We start from the raw sequence: 17,511 nt of genomic DNA, 5'->3' as shown, positions 1-17,511 counted from the left end.
GGTAGGGCTGAGGCAAGGTACTTGACACCATACTTACAGGCGAAATGTATAAACACTTTGGTTCTATGCGCACAAAACAGGCACATTTACAAATGATAGGGATATCAGTCATTCCATTAAGCCTGCTTTGTTATCTCTGTACTGTACATCTTCTGGCAGGTTCTTAAAGGATGGTACAGATGAGTTGTGATACCTGCAACTGGCATACTTCCTTGAACCTGAGACATTGATAGTCATAGGCTGAGATGAACTTGGACAAATTAGGACAAAGAATAAGGGTTTGTACAAATGTGCAAAATCTGTTTACTAAAAGCAAAAGTTTTCAAATAAATGTGCAGTGCAAATTAATAAATAATAAAACAAACAAACAAGTGTTTGTGGGAGATAAAAATTAATCAATAAATATATCCAAATAAATAAGTTAAAATCCACAATGATGGCGAGATAAAACCTTTTTTTTTTTTCGCTTCCTAGGTTGGTCTTCCTTTCCTTGTTAGGACTTATGGAGTCCTCAACCACACATCCTGTCAAATTCCTTGGTCAAACACACGGACTTGAACCATGAATTCCTACAGCTACCAGGGTGCCTTGACATTCAGCAGATGCTGCTGCACTGTGCTTATGATGTAGCTTGTCGTATTTTGTCCAACCAAAGGATCCAAGCTACACCAGCACAACAGCTGCAGTTCCTAGAGTATTTTGCTCATCTGCTGGATGCCACTACACCTTCATGCTACTTACTCTACTGGCCTCCCCTTACCTTTCTCGCTCCACAGCTCAGCTCTTTCAGAGTGTCTGCAGCACTTGGTCTGGCTCCTTTAAAAAAAACAATGTTCAGCCAAGGTGATTCTCCTTCTTCCATCTTTCAGTCTCTCTCCCACCAGCAACTGCACCGATGCTCTGCCGTCTCTCAAACTCACTCAGTCCTTATTTGTGCACTTTGTGAATGCAGGTGCATTGAGCCCCAGTGAAGGATGGCTGAGCTGATCGGTCTTTAGCATATGAATGCCTAATCAGACCATTCCCCCTGTGTGTCTCCTTATCCGCTCGTCACTCCTACCCACACCCACAATGTCTGAAAACTACCTGCACCTACGCTAATGTGCCACAGACATTATACACACTTCAAGACATGAGAGGGGTGATTTGTTCTGAGCTCCAGCAAGTGTTAATGTAAAGAAATGCTTTTTAGCTTCCATTTTGAATGCATGTTTTCTAGAGATTTTGAAAGCACATTTCATTTATTAGCTAAAGAAAAGTGTCTAAAACCCCTCTCTCCTGCCTGGCTCAGATTTGAAAGTTCATATTAGGTTGTCATGCTGTCTTCTCTAGTGAGTTTCTTTACTCCGCCTGAGTTGGGCGTCATCTCTCTGTTTTTCTGTTTTGGGAAGAAATGCTGTCTTAGTGGTGCAATGAAATGTTTGGATATTTCTTTGTTTATGTAATTTTCAATGTTTTATTTATCTATTTATTTGTTCTCCTATGGTTCAATCATTGTTTTAATTACTGGTATATAATTTCTCGTGATATGTTAGAATGAAGGAGCTGTCCATTTAAACATGTTCTCTTGCTTACTGTGATTTGTATGTTCTTTCAGTTTTGTTCAATGACCGGACACTTACAATTCTTTCCAAGGGGCACAAACTCTTCAAAAGATAGGTTCCTTTATCTGTACCCAAATTCATATCCACAAGCACCAATAAAGAATTCAAAACATGCAGTGAAAGACAAACACTCACACATTATACAAAAATAACTCTTAAGTTAACTTTAATGTTGGTTTAACCAAAATCAAGCGACTGTAGGATCAGGGAGCCAATAATCATCATCATCATCATCATCATCACAAATGTCTGTGGTACAGCTGTGAAAATGGGGAAAAAGTGTGGGTTTCTTTTCTATTTTAATTGCTGTGTTCCTGGCACTTAAGCTGTTTCTAGGTGCCCATTACTTTTTGCAATTTAATGGTTATAAAAAATTAATCTTGTTTGGCCTTCAGCCTGTATAAATGTGTAGTTTGTTTCTGTACCTTTACACTTGAGCAAGGCCTTTTCTTAGAGCCTAAAAATGATTTCGTAATGTCTAAAAATTCCCACCTGAAGCTAAATATTTCTTATGCATGTATAAACACAGGCTATGTAAATCTATGTGTAAAAGAAATTAGAAAGATGTCTGCATAACCATTTACAGCAATAAATCATAGTGATCTTTTAATTATTATTATTATTATTATTATTATTATCTACAATTTGATACACCTGAATTCATCAGGCCAGAAATGCAACGAGATGCTGAAACTATTATTGTGGTTTTATGTGTCCCATAACTCTTAAAAATGATCTGACAATGGATTGCAACTTCACATGGATGTGCTGGCTAAGCATTCGACTTTGAACCTTAAGGCTGCCTGTACACATTCTAACCAACCAATCACTCTGTGTCACTGCTCAAGTCACTTAATGCATATGTATACCATCTGTAGCAAGTGTATATGACTAACCGTGTGGTATCTTGATATTGTAAGTTGCCTTGAATAAAGGCATCTGCCCACTATATAAAAACTAACGTGGCGAAATGCCCGTTTATTAAAAGGGGCTTTATGATACAATAAGTCCATCTGCTTCAATCTCATTGTGCATTTCCAAGTCTTTGTTCACTTTATGTGCCTTACATGCCTCTTTCTTTGTGTGTCGTTTTCTTTTTTCATAGGACATTCTAGCCCTTACATCCCTCTTTCTATGTGTTTTTTGTTACCTCTCTGTTGGACATTCCAGCCATATTGTAGATGCTGAATGACGTGACACCTGGACATAAAGACACATGCCACACGTTTTACTATCTTAAGCTGGCCACTTGCCTTTGCTCTTCAGACATTCTCAGCCACTTGTGAATGCTGGACAACCTTACTCCCGTGCAAGGGCACAGATTCCGGACAGACGCCCATTTTATCATTTTATATTTACAGACATAATGAACATGTCCATCTATAACAGTTCCTACTGTTCTTTAACACAGTCAAACTATGGCGTCTTTAAAATACAGAAATAGTCTTGAGCCAGGCCACATTAAGACCACTGCAGGCCCCTGGGTGACAAAGTTCCTGAGAGTTGATCATGCTGTTACAAATACAGCAAGGGGACACCAAGTTGTTTAATGTAGCGCAGGTTTTCTCACTTTTGATTTTGACTGAAGACTTAATCACTTCATCACCCCCAGGATTGTTGTCTCTTCATCCATGTTGTCCGTATCATTGAGTTTGGTCCCTTGGTGGTTTGACTTGCAGGGAATTGCTGAAGAAGCCCTTTGCCATCATGGGCCCTCTGGGTACACACCCAGAATGTCCCAATTGTAGATTGACCCTTGGTTTTGAAAGAACCTTGTGCAAACCAGCACCTTTCTATTTCTGCCATCAATTGTCTCCTAAATTGTAATCTTATTCTTTTGCCTTGATTTGTGATCTTGCTCCCTCTGTACAGTATTATGAAAGTCATCTAAACAGATTAGATTAAGAAATGCCAGGTAATAGGTTTTATAGGTACAAGGTACGGCTATATTGTTGCTTCTGAAGTAAAAGCTGTCCTTGCTGAGTCAGTGCAAGTCCAGTACCATTTCTTGCAGTACTGATAATTGACTAAACTTTATTATATTTCATTTTAATTTCTTTAATTTTTGTTACCATATAGAGTGATTTTACACTATTTCAAAGCACTTTAAAAAAGTAATTTTTGAAGAAAGTCAGCTCATTGGCTGCATACTTTTAATAGGACACATAGAAGTGAATATACTGTCATCCTAAACCGGGCTTTCATTATACTCTGTTTCCTTTTTTTGGGTTCTTTAGTTTATGCTGGTTGGTTTTACATGGTTATTATTGTCCTTACATTGGTTATTATATGTTGTGTCCTTTCACAAAGTATTTGACATTTAACACTATATGATGCTTTGTAAACATCTAGCAACATAGTGAAAATGCTTGATAGATGCTGTATGCATACACAGAGCCTTATATAAAGTGCTAGAAAAGGCAATCTGCCAGAAAACATCTCAAAGAAACTGGACTCAAGCCACCCTGCACTTATTTTTCATGTTAATTGGCAATGTGCAATGTGCATCTTTGAATCTTCCTCCTAGGCATTAAGAAACACAGTGGGTAGAACATTTTGATTACAATTCACAAGGTTTGATTAAAAAAAGTACATTAGTAATCTGTAGTTTTAGTCAGCCTTTAATTTATATAGCACTTTTCAAAGAGGCTATTTTCTTGCTCAAGGTTTAGTACATCTGGGTCCCAACTGTGAACCCAAATGGTGGGTCAGCAGAGGTTCTTTAGGCCTAGCCAGACTAATGTATATAAGACGTACAGTATTCACTAGGTCCTTACCTGGGAATGCCTCCTCCAGGCCTGGCTTCAAGAGTCTGTCTTAGTATCCCTTTACCTAGACAAAGTTAGATTAATATTATTTAGATCCATTATTGATGTCTTATTTTGGGGTTCTCTTTGTCTGGCCATCCCAGAATACAGTTTCTGACAGCATATCACTAAGAATAATTGAGGCACACATGCGTCTGTGCTACACAAGAATTTATTTCAAAGGTTAAAAGAAATGAGTGGGCAGTTCCAATCCAGGTATTTTCTGATATGATTTAATTTAGTTAATGTTTTTGGGATGCCAGAGCTTAATCCAGCAGCCTTGGGTGAATGGCAGAAACCAATGGTGGAATGGACACAAAATGTGTTTTCAGAAAAGTATTAAACTTCCTGGTTTGTACCACTAGAAAAATTATAATACCTTACAAAACTGAAGAGGCCAAAAAATTTGCACTTGTTACCAATAAGAATGATGCCAAGAAGAGTAAAGACAATGTGAAATTCAATGTGCGCTGAAACAAGTGCATGTATATCTTGGTCATCCCTGGAAAAAGAGAAGGCAGAGGAACTCTAATCCTTAAACACAGGTTTTGCTGTGAAATATCTGAAATAAAAGAGACATATATATAATTTAAATGTATTGTAACATATTGAAAATACAGTGGTATTCGCTGTAATCATATTACATAAGATTAATGTTTTTGAGCATGTTTTAATATTAGTGACCACACTGAGCCAAAATAATTAGGCAACAATAGTCTATGCAACTCCAAAACCTTTTGAATTCTATGTATTAGATGTCTTATTTTCTAGTGAAAACCCATTTAAAAGAAGTAAAGAAGTAAGAAGTGGTTTCAAGGCAGACTTTTTAACCACCAGGCCACAATGATTATGACAGTGATAAACATAATCTTCAGAATGTACTTGGCTAGCAGCTTTTTCTGTGAGTCTATTGCCATTTTGGTTTTCTCACTTCTCATATCTTGCTGTAAACTGGCCAGTAGAAGTGTTAAATAAATAAACTACTTTATAGTTTGATCCTCAGCTGTATGTTCTCAAAGTTACAGTTTTCATGATACAACATACAGTTTATGCAGTTAAAGAAATTACGGTTCTTGAACATTTGCCTAGTAATAGATCCATGCTTTTCCTGAACCTGCTTTAGGATTGCTGGTAGGCATGCAGCATTGTTTGCTGTCTAGGAGCCTTCCTTGGACATGCTGACATTACATCAATTAGCACAATCAAGCCTGCAAACACATTTTGGGCCAATTTACAGTGAGTACTTAATCTGGAAGGCACATCTGTTGGATGTGGTGGGAGATACACAGAGATATTTTCCACCAATAAAGACCAACCAAATGATGACCAGACTGGAAACTGAACCCAGATTCCAGATTCAACCTAATCTAGCCTTTTAAAATCCTCAAAAGCATTGATAAAATATATTCAGCAACATTCTTTTGGCTTAGGGGTGAATCATGAACTCAAGGACATCAATGGAAATTAAGGGAAAGTGCATTTAAGACTAAAGCTAGGAAGCATTTCTTTATGCAAGGAGTTATGGGAGTCTGGAACAGAGTACCAAAATATGTAGTTGAAACCTTGACAATCTTTAAGAAAAATCTGGATGAATTATTTGGACAGCTTAGTTATTGGCTAAACGAAGAGGCTTGATGAACTGAATTGTCTCCTCTTGTTTGTTAAATTTCTTATGTTCTTAGGAGCTTTCCCTTTCTTGCCCAGAATGTGCCAATTTATAATGAAATTTAGGTGAATTTTAAGGTTTGAGGGTGTTTTTACTCTAAATGCTTACAGTACACAACATATCCTGCTCCAAGACAATGTGCTTACAATTAATTCCCATAATATTGTATTCAAGAATCTCCCATACTGGGCTTTGTTATTTTCTACCAGCCATAGGCACAGAATACACAGAATTTTGCCACCTTCAGGCCTGAAAAGATATCAAAAATCAGAAAATAGATTCTACTGTGTTCTGACAGGTGTGATCATGAAAATCATGGGGGCTTAGGAAGAATAGGACTCTTAGGCCTAAATCAGTGTGCAGACCCAACCTAGCTGTACTGAGGGAAACAAAGAAAAACAAGCATGTAGTGTCGAGGTTAGGGGAGACTTGAATAGCCCGTGCATAAGAACATTAAACTCTTAATGAGAAGAGTAAAATGGGTAATAGGAGTATGGACAACCACAACATGACAAAAACGGCATCTGAGATTAGGAACAATATACAGTGGAACCTCGGGTCATGACCGTAATTCGTTCCAAAACTCTGGTCGCAACCCGATTTGGTCATGACCCGCAGTAATTTCCCCCATAGGATTGTATGTAAATACAATTAATCCATTCCGGACCATACAAGCTGTATGTAAATATATTTTTTTTAAAGATTTTTAAGCACAAAAATAGTTAATTGTACCATAGAGTGCACAGTGTAATAGTAAACTATATGTAAAAACATCGCAAGAGTTCACGCTATAGCCTTACAAACCATTCTCTGTAAACACTTTTTTTTTAATGAGTTTTAAGCACAGGGAAAAAAATTAACATTTGAAAAATCCGTAATTTATACAAAAACTAACCATAAACAACCAAGAAAACTAATCTTGCACGAGTCGAGTTCTGGCATGAAGGAAATGGAGAGGAGATTACAGTTTTGAGGTAAAGTGTGTGACATACGGGTTCGCTGCATGCTCCCATCTCGCTTCCGGGAGCCCTTAAACCCGTCACCTTCGGTAATGTTACCGATGAGCACGACAGTGAGGCACTACAGTGGAGCAATCAGACGATGCAATAAGTGCCAAGTGCTTTTATTAAAGTCAACAAAACAACAATCAAAAACAAAGTCCAAATTAAATAAAGTGCAGTGCTTTCAGAATCCTTCAATAAATAAATGATCCCATAAAAACAGAAGTGAAGTGGAGGTTAAAATCCAATAGAAAAAAGTCTTCATTAAATACAAGATTAAAACAATGCTCGAAGCTAAAAACAAGCCCAGTGCATTCTTTAACTGCCTTCTTGGCCTTACTGCCTTCTTTAACTGCCTTCTCACGTTCTTTCTGTCTGTCTCGCTCGCTGGATCTCTATCTTGCTCGCTCGCTCTGGCTCTCTCGCTCTAGCTCTCTCGCTATCTCTCTGTCTCGCTCGCTCGCTCTCTCTATCTCTCTGTCTCGCTCTCTCTCTCTACCACTCTCTCTTGCTCGCTTGCTGCACAGGGAATGCACAGGGAGAGCCTGAACATGTGTGTAAATCATTGGTGCTTACGAACCGGAAGGGAAACTGGCTTTCGTCACCCAAGTGTGCAAAAAGTTTGGCAAACTTTTTGGTTGTAACCCGATTTGTACATGGTCCGAGACGTTCGTGATCTGAGGTTCCACTGTATGCATCTTCTAAACCTGCTTATCCGGAGCAGGATTGCAGGAATCCTGAAGCCTATTCCAGCAGGTTTGGATGCAAGGCAGGAAAAATCCCTGGACAGGGTGCCAGTCTATTGCAACATTAATATATATGTATGACGTGGCTGATGATAAGAACAAAACCTATATTTTGGCTCCTTTTTATTGGGTACCCAGGTGCTTGGTGACATCCGGCAGCACTTCCGGGTAAGTCAAAACCAGTGCCCGAAAGGGGCCAGCAGCTCCTGCTGAAGCACCCCCTGGCGGTGCCTGCGGAACCCCACAGAGCTGCACAGAACCCCAACCCCCATGAAGTCCTCGGGGAATCCAAGGCACCGCTGCAACCCAGTGTGGCTGCCATCTAGCATCCAGGGGAAGATACCTGGCTTCCCACCCTTGTCCCCCTGGCAGATGTGGTGAAGGGGCGTCCTGGCCAAGCATGGACCCCGGCCATCCGTCACACTTGATATACAAGAATTGCCAAGAAACAGGCAGTTCATCATAATGGACATCAGACTCCTATGCAGTCTAGAATTTGGCTTAGTGTGTGCTGCTTTATTAACTGCTGTGTACATCTGTATCTTGGGCTCAGTCAGAATTACAACTAACATGCCGTCATTTATGAACTGAACTGAAATTCTGTAAGGGATTATTTTTATCTAATACTTCTCTCTCTTGAGCCCTGGAGATCCAGTGAATGACAGCTTTAAAAGCTACTGAGAGCATTCAAAGAAAAATCATCACCTTGGTATTCTTCACTAACACCAGAACCAGAATTTCTCATGTTGTCAATATTAGCTCCTGAAGAACTGTCACTATTCTCACACAGTAAATCGCTTTCTATTTCATGCACTTTATGCACCCGTATTCAGCTGGCAATGTCACCGCAATGCTATATGAACACCCGCCCTCCTTTTCCAGCTGCCGATCACTGATTGAATACATGCAGGCGGCTCGTGGTGGATGACTTTCTGTTTCAGGGCTGCAATGAGAAGTCAAGCGAAATGACACCTTTTAATGGCGAACTAAAATGTTTACAATATGTATGCATTCAAGGCAGCTCAAACCCCTTCTTCAGGCAAGATGTCATTTTAGAGTTGAATGTTACAAGGGTTAAAGGCTAACAGCAGGAATATTTATTCAAAAACCAAATATGAAATTCTTATTAATATATTTTGATTAATTTCAGGACTCCTGAACCCCAGGTTAGCCATTGTGTAAGTCCGGTTCTGAAGAAAACTAAAAATATTTCTAGTAAATTATTTTATTTCCATTAGTCTTTCCAGCTACTTTAATAGCATTGTTTACTTTTAGTTTTTCATTTTGGTTTTATTATTATTTTATTTCAGTTTATGAAAATGTTTTTAAATAGTTTTCAGTTCTGATTTTAGTTTTTGTTAACTATAATAACCTTGACTGGATTACTTGTGTACTGCCCAAAGATACATGTTCAGTACTGCACACTGAAATGAGCTTGAATTATTGAGTTTGATTTACAAAAATGACCTGAAGTAGTTTACTCGAGCTGGAGCTGGAACTTTGGTGTCACAGAAATGCAGTTGCCTCTCATGTTCCTTCCCCTTCCTGTCCGACAAGCAAAATGGGACACAAAAGGTTCTTCATTTTTTAACAGAATGCACGTGTACTATGCAGTGTATAGTGATATATAAAGTTAACAATGTGAGCTGAACACATTTTTTAGTTTATGCCCATTGCTCTTGCTTTTTATAAGATGCATTGAGGCCATTGGTCAGAAGTCATTACAACATTCTAAGTAGGTCCACATATTGTTTACACTATGCTTTCTCAGAGTTGTCAGTCAATTTCTAACAATGACAGAGTTCATTTTCCCTGGGATATATTATATTTTTAACAATATATTGTAATGGTATGGGTGGCCAACGTTAACCTCTCCTGGCAGGGAGGACAAAGGAAGACAAAATCCTGGAAATATTTATTTCAGGAAATGATAAGGCCAGGACAGTGACAGTCATACATTCCTAACTTGTTATACTGGGGGCAGTAGGACAGGAACAGTATTTATTAGGATCTTTGCACAATTACTTGGCCATTTTATTATGAACAAGCTAGTATAGGTGCAATTGAAATATCGACATATCGGATCCAAAATACGGTTTAAGACATAGTCTATGGTCTTCCTCTGTTTAAATGAGGGAATTGTACAAAGTTTGGCAGTGATTGATCCAGCGGTGTGTATTTGTTTACTGGACACATGTATGTGTATGTGTATATGTATGAGATTACTGTGGGAGTTTTATAAGGTTATCCATGGCCTGGAAGAATTTTGAGTGGGTCTGGAAGTGACTATTTTGCAGCCAGGAATAATTATATGGGTGGCTGTATCAACTCTTTTTGTGGCTCTTCGTCTCATCTTTGACAATTATTTGGGTTTTTATTTTATTCTCTGCTTTTCCAGGGAATTATCAAGGGTGGGTTAGGATTCCTGTAGCTATGCAAGATAAGTTGAAGCATGAGCCTGTGATGGATATGACAAGTGACTTTGTTTATTGTGCAGTCTTTTGGCATGCAGCTCTTTGCACTTTAAGCCAGGTCACTATTTCCTGACTATATCTGCAAGATTGAGCATGAGTAACCTACTTTATATTTTTGTGTTCCAGCTGTTCAAATTATGTTCAGTTTTTCTTTTATTTTTATTATGCATGTAATGCTTTGGAATGGTATCTCACTTTAAAGGCGATACTGTATCTACAACATATTAAAACACCAATCAGATATTTTATACAAATGGAGTACAGTTTTAACTAATGTGTCTGTCAAACTGAATGGGAAGTTTACAAGATTGACTCTTACCTGTAATATAAGATAGAATTTATTGTATGTTTTTAAATTTTTTAACCACACATTCGTTTCCATCCTATATGGTGACGTATTGTTTGATGGCTATAAACTAACCCAGTAAAAGGGTGTCACACCTGTCTTGAAAAGGACAGTTGGTAAAAGATCTGGAGATAAAGGGCCTAACAAAAGATCATCAAACAAACAAGCAAAAAAAATCATTAAATGGAATCAAAACACCCTGTACCCAAAACCAAATCACAAGACAAAAGTCAAAGTAATGTAAAAGAGACTTTAAAAAAATAGGATACTGATTTTGTCTTAGTCTAGTTGCCGGTTTAATTGTTTAATACTACTCCCTCTTCCTTGGGGTTTTATCTTGCTTTCTAATGCTTTTGATGCTTACACCTTCTAATCATTCTAGTAAGTATTATAACTTGCTTTGTAAGTCACTTTCGATAAAGCTGTCTGCTAAATAAATAATAATAATCATTGTAATATTAAAAAATAAAAAGGGGGGAAAAAGCATGAGCAGACATATGTTTGCTTAGAAATTCAGAAACTTGGAAGCTGATGTCTGGGCCGCGCCATCTTGTATATGGAAAAGGACAGAATCTCTTGATGTGTCAGCATGCACCCTAGCAATTGGCAAACAAGATGGCAACATCCATGCACACAAATCACAAAATGGTGGTGCTTGTGTATTTTTAAAAACAATAATTTAGAATTCAAAATAAAGAAATTATAGACAAAACAAAAAAAGTAATATGGAAAAATTGTAAAAGATCATGGCATCCAGGAAGCAGTGTGTTTGCTGGTGTATTGATGCCCCATTATTTCTTGTCTTGCATATAAAAGACCAGTATGGTCTTTTACCTTCACGTTGACCTCTACACTATTACAGGAGAGAAACTAAACAATATCTTTTTACATTTTCAATGACTTTCAAGATCACATAAAATGGAAGAAAAATTATATTTTAAAAGGTAAAGCAGTTTGATACTTAAAAGCAAATGTAAAATATTTGCCCTAATGTATTATAATGATGGCCCTAAGCAGTAAATCTAAAATAAATCTGCAATTTTCATAGTATTTTCACTGTTTTGCCCTTTCAGATGATTAACTGCATTTCTATGCATAAATGATATTTTATATAAATATGCACAAAAACTCCTAACTTGGTGAATCCATCATTGTTTGCCCACAGACTTTTGTACTGTTAACACCATGTTTCATCTGTATTTTGTTAAATCACACTAGTACTGGGTGGAGTGGCCAGAAACTCATACCATAATTTATTTAAAAATTCTGAGAATTTTAGTTGATGCATCATTCAGAAAACCATTTAATAAGGTGCCACAAGGTTGGGCATCAAGTTAAAAGAAGTGGGAGTTCAGGGTGTTTTTTAGATGGGTGCAGAATTGGCTGAAACACAGGAAGCAGAAGGTGATGGTGCAAGGAACCTCATCAGAACTGGCCAATATTTAGAGTGGTGTTCCACAGGGATCAGTGCTATGGCCGCTGCTATTTTTAATATATATAAATGATTTCGATAGTAATATAAGTAACAAGCTGGTTAAGTTTACAGTTGATACCAAGATAGGTGGATTAGCAGATAATTTGGAATCCGTTATATCATTACAGAAGGACTTGGATAGCATACAGGCTTGGGCAGATTTGTGGCAGATGAAATTTAATGTCAGTAAATGTAAAGTATTACACATAGGAAGTAAAAATATTAGGTTTGAATACACAATGGGCGATCAGAAAATCGACAACTTATGAGAAGGATTTAGGAGTCATAATGGACTCCAAGCTATCAACTTCCCAACAGTGTTCAGAAGCCATTAAGAAGGCAAACAGAATGTTAGGTTATATAGCACGATGTGTGGAGTACAAGTCCAAGGAGGTTATGCTCAACCTTTATAATGCACTGGTGAGGCCTCATCTTGAGTACTGTGTGCAGTTTTGGTCTCCAGGCTACAAAAAGGACATAGCAGCACTAGAAAAGGTCCAGAGAAGAGCGACTAGGCTGATTCCAGGACTACAGGGGTTGAATTATAAGGAAAGATTAAAATATCTGAGCCTGTACAGTTTAAGCAAAAGAAGATTAAGAGGTGACATGATTGAAGTGTTTAAAATTATGAAGGGAATTAGTACAGTGGGTCGAGACTATTATTTTAAAATGAGTTCATCAAGAACACGGGGACACAGTTGGAAACTTGTTAAGGGTAAATTTTGCACAAACATTAGGAAGTTTTTCTTTACACAAAGAACGATAGACACTTGGAATAAGCTACTAAGTAGTGTGGTAGACAGTAAGACGTTAGGGACTTTCAAAACTCGACTTGATATTTTCTTGGAGGAAATAAGTGGATAAGACTGGCGAGCTTTGTTGGGCTGAATGGCCTGTTCTCGTCTAGAGTGTTCTAATGTTCTAATACTAGTATTTGTACACACTTTTAAAACGGAAACGTATTATTTAAAAAAAAAAAAAAAACCAACAAAAGCATTAATAATTAATTGTGCACACATGCTCCACTACTTGAATAGATTTATTTGATAGAAGGTAATTAACACTCCAGACTAAACCAATGAAATTGCAGCTTTTCTTTCTCTCGCACTCTTGACTCTCACTCACTCACATCTCCACCTAGCAAACACAGGGCAGGACGCAGCTTTTTCCTGTCCTCCCACCTTGTTTGAAATTGCTGGCTTTAAACATACATACATGTAGCGTCAAATTCACTTAATACAATGCAGAGTAATGAGGGTCAGGAGTCTTTCTGGGTAATAATCTTTTATAAGGGGAGTCTCACTTTTTACACACAGTTCACATACAAGTCTATACATGAAGACCTTACTTTTAAGACACTAATCCATAGACAGAAAATCACACTTTCCACTTGCTTTTGCATGTATTGATTTGCAAATTTCTGCGGTGGGCTGGTGCCCATGCCTGGGGTTTGTTTCCTGCCTTGCTCCCTGTGTTGGCAGGGATTGGCTCCAGCAGACCCCCATGACCCTGTAGTTAGGATATAGCGGGTTGGATAATGGATGGATTTGCACATTTTGTAATAGAATGTGTTTCATGTTTAAATGTGTTTGTAAATTTCCATTAATTTATAGTATACTGGTAAAAAAAAATTTTTCTAAAAACATACCATGAAAAGAAATTCACCTGGTATACCAGATCAAGCAGCCACTCCCACATCATACTACATTAAGCCCAACTTACAGCATATACCACGGTTCCTAAACACCAACTTCTGTAGCCCATGTCCCTGAACAGATTATATTTGTTCTGAAAACAAATTTTGAAAAGACATGAGAATAGCAGTTGTACCAACAGTACCTGTATTTAATAGGCATTGATAAGAGACAAAAAAATGAAATACTGTGTACTGCACCTTGCTAGTGTCTCCTCTTCTGCAAATATGTAAAATGATGAGAACTTCCTGTTTTATTTTATGCAGGGACCCTGGAAGAGGTAGAGCTTGATGGGAGGATTGGTTCTTTATTCAGGTCACTATCATTTGTTTGAAAGTGGCCCGTTGTTTGAAATGATCAAGTTGTATCTGTGCAAGTACATGTATTTCCAAGACTATACAGGAGTAATGTTTAAACAAGGCTGATTGATGTAAACAAATGTATGCAACTTAGGCTATTGGCATTTCACATATGAAAATGAATGAAACACAAAATGTTAAAACACAACCTTTCATTATTTTAATGCACAAATATGGATCACCCTTTATCTCTATACCAGCTTCTATCTTGGATACACTTAATTTGCTGGATGCTCTGTATTTCCTTATTTTAACAGTGGGCAAGGCTGTTTACACATCTTCATATAGTTTTTTTTTTTTTTTCCCAGAAGTTTTGGTGACTTAATGGAACATGTCAAGGATCAATGTTTTTTATTTCACTAAGTGCCAAGAACATGTTCCTGGTGGCATTACTGTAAACTGGCCTTATATTGGAGGCACAGAACTTTAGGATTTTGTCATTACTTTATTTAAATTATTAATTTTCATGATTTATGTTCATTATCATTATTTGCAGATTCTGGATACCAAAGATCTGAAAATAAGCAAAGTAACAGTTAATGACCAAGATGCAAAATTTTCTTTGGGTACAAAGCACAACATTAAAGGAACACCACTGGAAATCACTTTCCCCTTTGAGCTATCCAGGTAAGACAACCTTACAGGACCAGTTCTTTTTTTAAAGAATAAGAGCTCTGGAATGACTGGGAAGTGTTTTCATGCTATTTTTAGATGAGTAATCTGTGAAGATTGGAGAGACTTGTATATGGCAGTCAGCCAGTGACAGCGGGATGTCAGAGCTTAGTGCTAGACAAGCAGATTTCTAATAGGTATGCCTGTGTGAAGTTGAGGGATGCCCTTGATGTACTGGGACTCTGGAAGTCTTTGGACTGGTTTGCAATAGTCAGCTGGAAAGATCCTAGGAGTAGAGTATGATAACCATGATAATGATGATGATTATTACTAAAATTGATTATTCTAATGTAATCATTCATCATGTAGGAGATCAGTTAACCATTTGCAGTACTATCTGAGTGGCATCAATGCTGGCTTACTGCTAGCAGTATGAAACCAAAGTGTGAAAATGGGGATAGCTGTAGGCAATTTCTCTTGCTAAAATTCTAATGCTTCATGTTCTTTCAGCAGTGTTATACTGTAATGTATATATTTACCTTTAATATCTGAACGTTATTTAGATCCAATTCTGCCTTAAAAAGTAAAAAGAAAGAGAAAAGATGTTGAAAGCGATTTAATGTCTGAATCAATCTTTTTCTTTTTTCTTTTTTTTGTTCCATGGCCTTATATATTTTTTGTGTGGAAAACCAAAATCTATTGTTGTGTGTGTGTGTGTGACTAGAAAGTTCTCCTGTCATTACAGGGGTCAGCAAGTTATCATCAAAATTTCTTATGAGACCTCCCCAAAAGCTTTTGCGCTGCAATGGCTCACACCTCAGCAGACAGCTGGAAAGAAGCATCCCTACCTCTTCAGTCAATGTCAGGTAATGTCACATATACACTGTGGCCTTTAGCAGATTGCACCTGAAAGCTTTGCTACGCTGTACTGTGTTTCTGTATTCTTTTCCAGAGTGGGTACAATTTTCCAGAGTTTTTATTCTATTATTTATTTTATTTATTTTATTTATTTTTCTTCATTTTTGTTTTCACTCCATGTTATATTGAATTTCTTCCTTATTTGATTGATTATGAATGCTGTCAAGTGATTTTATGCAGTAGAAAAGTGTTTGGATAGCTGAAATTGCGGGTTGTGCTTTTCCCTGAGCACATTTAGCTTCTCATTGGTTACTGTATACAAAATATATTAATTATAAAATAGAAAAAGACTGTAAAAATTTGGAATTGCTTTATTTATTTTATGAAATACATGTCGCCTGCTTTATGCCTAGATGTGGGCACTATTCTTGGTGTGCACATGTTCCATCTAAAACTATGGAACAGCTCTCCGTGCCTCCTGGAGCAAAATTGGCAGAACATTGCATTTCTGTCCAATTCACATCTAAGTCGGATCCTCACCATCTCCTACAGAAGAGCGTTTGACTCTTCTCACAATTTGAGTACTATCAGCACACCACCTGATAGACAGGGGTCAGCACCCTTACAGAAATGCTCAGAAAGGCCACAATATTGCAATTTTTGTCAGTTTATTTGTGTTTTGTGTTCTTTTGTTTATTCCAACTTGTGAACCTTACTTTATTGTGATGTCAGTTACTTTGCTTATGAATTATAGCCACATAGATCCCTATCCTATCTTGATATTCACATGCCGTATCATTTTCTGTCTCCTTTTGTACACTTTGTTCAGCTTTGTTTTGTGTTTGTGTGTTTAGCAAGAGAGAGTATTCATTAAAAAATAAATGCTTAAACTGAAAATCATCTGCACACACAATCCAAACTTACTGACGCACACATTGTAGAATGGACTATTTAAAAGACTAATTGTCTGGCAAGATTTAAAGATTAGCAGTTCATTAGTCTTAAAAACATTTCCCGTAGTTCCAAGAAATTTATCTCAACAGTGTTACTGTATCTGTAATCACTGTTTCCATTGGCAGCCAGATGAAAAATATTTCTTGCCAAATTACATTTCTGCTTTAGTTTATCATTACTTCAAATGAAAAGTGTTATTGTTGACAACAGAACTATTTCAGTGTTAACCTTTTAATTTTTTTGATAAAGGTTACATAAACAATAAAAGCATGCACTTTGCTCAGATGTGGATGGTGTATCTGTAGTTTTTAGTGGCATGCAGAATCCAACATGATCTTGGATGCTATTCACTGTGTCAACCACAAAGGCTGAGCTGATATATACTGCACAGTAACTACCATACACCGTAGGCAGTGCAGAAAGCTTGTCTACTTTGTTTTACTCTTTGTTCCAACAATTGAATGGAGCAGTTAACTAATTCACAGGAAGAGGAATGTGTTCTTGCTGTCAGTCAATCATTTTATAATTCTTCCAATCAAAGACAGATTTTATTTTTTTAAATATATACTCCTATCATTGATACTCAGGCAGAGTAATTAATATGGTTAGTCATGAAACAGTGTTTCATTGAAAATACAGCATTGCATCTTTACCAGTTTCAAAATAAAATACAAATAATTTATATTATGAGAAATGGGTTAAATGATATGAAATTAAATAGCTTATATGTGTTGTGTTTTGAATAAGAAACAGCACTGTATACCTTACTGATAGCCAGTGTACCCACTGGAATGCAGTTATAAAATCAATAATATATTTTAAAAAGAAACTTTAGTTTTTGTCTTTACCTGAATATATCTCTTCAGATATTATGAGGTGTTTGTTATTGTACCAAAAGTGTTATTCTGTTTTATCT

General features: G+C 37.1%; 1 protein-coding gene across 1 annotated transcript in view; it reads left to right on the top strand.

The window, feature by feature from the left end:
- The window catches only part of lta4h (leukotriene A4 hydrolase), a 62,933-nt gene that overhangs the window by 9,315 nt on the left and 36,107 nt on the right, over window positions 1–17,511 (top strand). Inside the window, exons 2-3 of the mRNA XM_039761264.1 lie at window positions 14,668–14,798; window positions 15,529–15,649. Of these exons, the coding sequence (XP_039617198.1) occupies window positions 14,668–14,798; window positions 15,529–15,649 (252 nt within the window). The remainder of the gene's footprint in view (window positions 1–14,667; window positions 14,799–15,528; window positions 15,650–17,511) is intronic.

This window comes from Polypterus senegalus, chromosome 8 (genome assembly GCF_016835505.1).
Source record: "Polypterus senegalus isolate Bchr_013 chromosome 8, ASM1683550v1, whole genome shotgun sequence".
NCBI lineage: Eukaryota > Metazoa > Chordata > Cladistia > Polypteriformes > Polypteridae > Polypterus > Polypterus senegalus.
The sequence above is the reverse complement of the archived record's forward strand: the minus strand, read 5'-3'. Positions and strand labels throughout refer to the sequence as shown.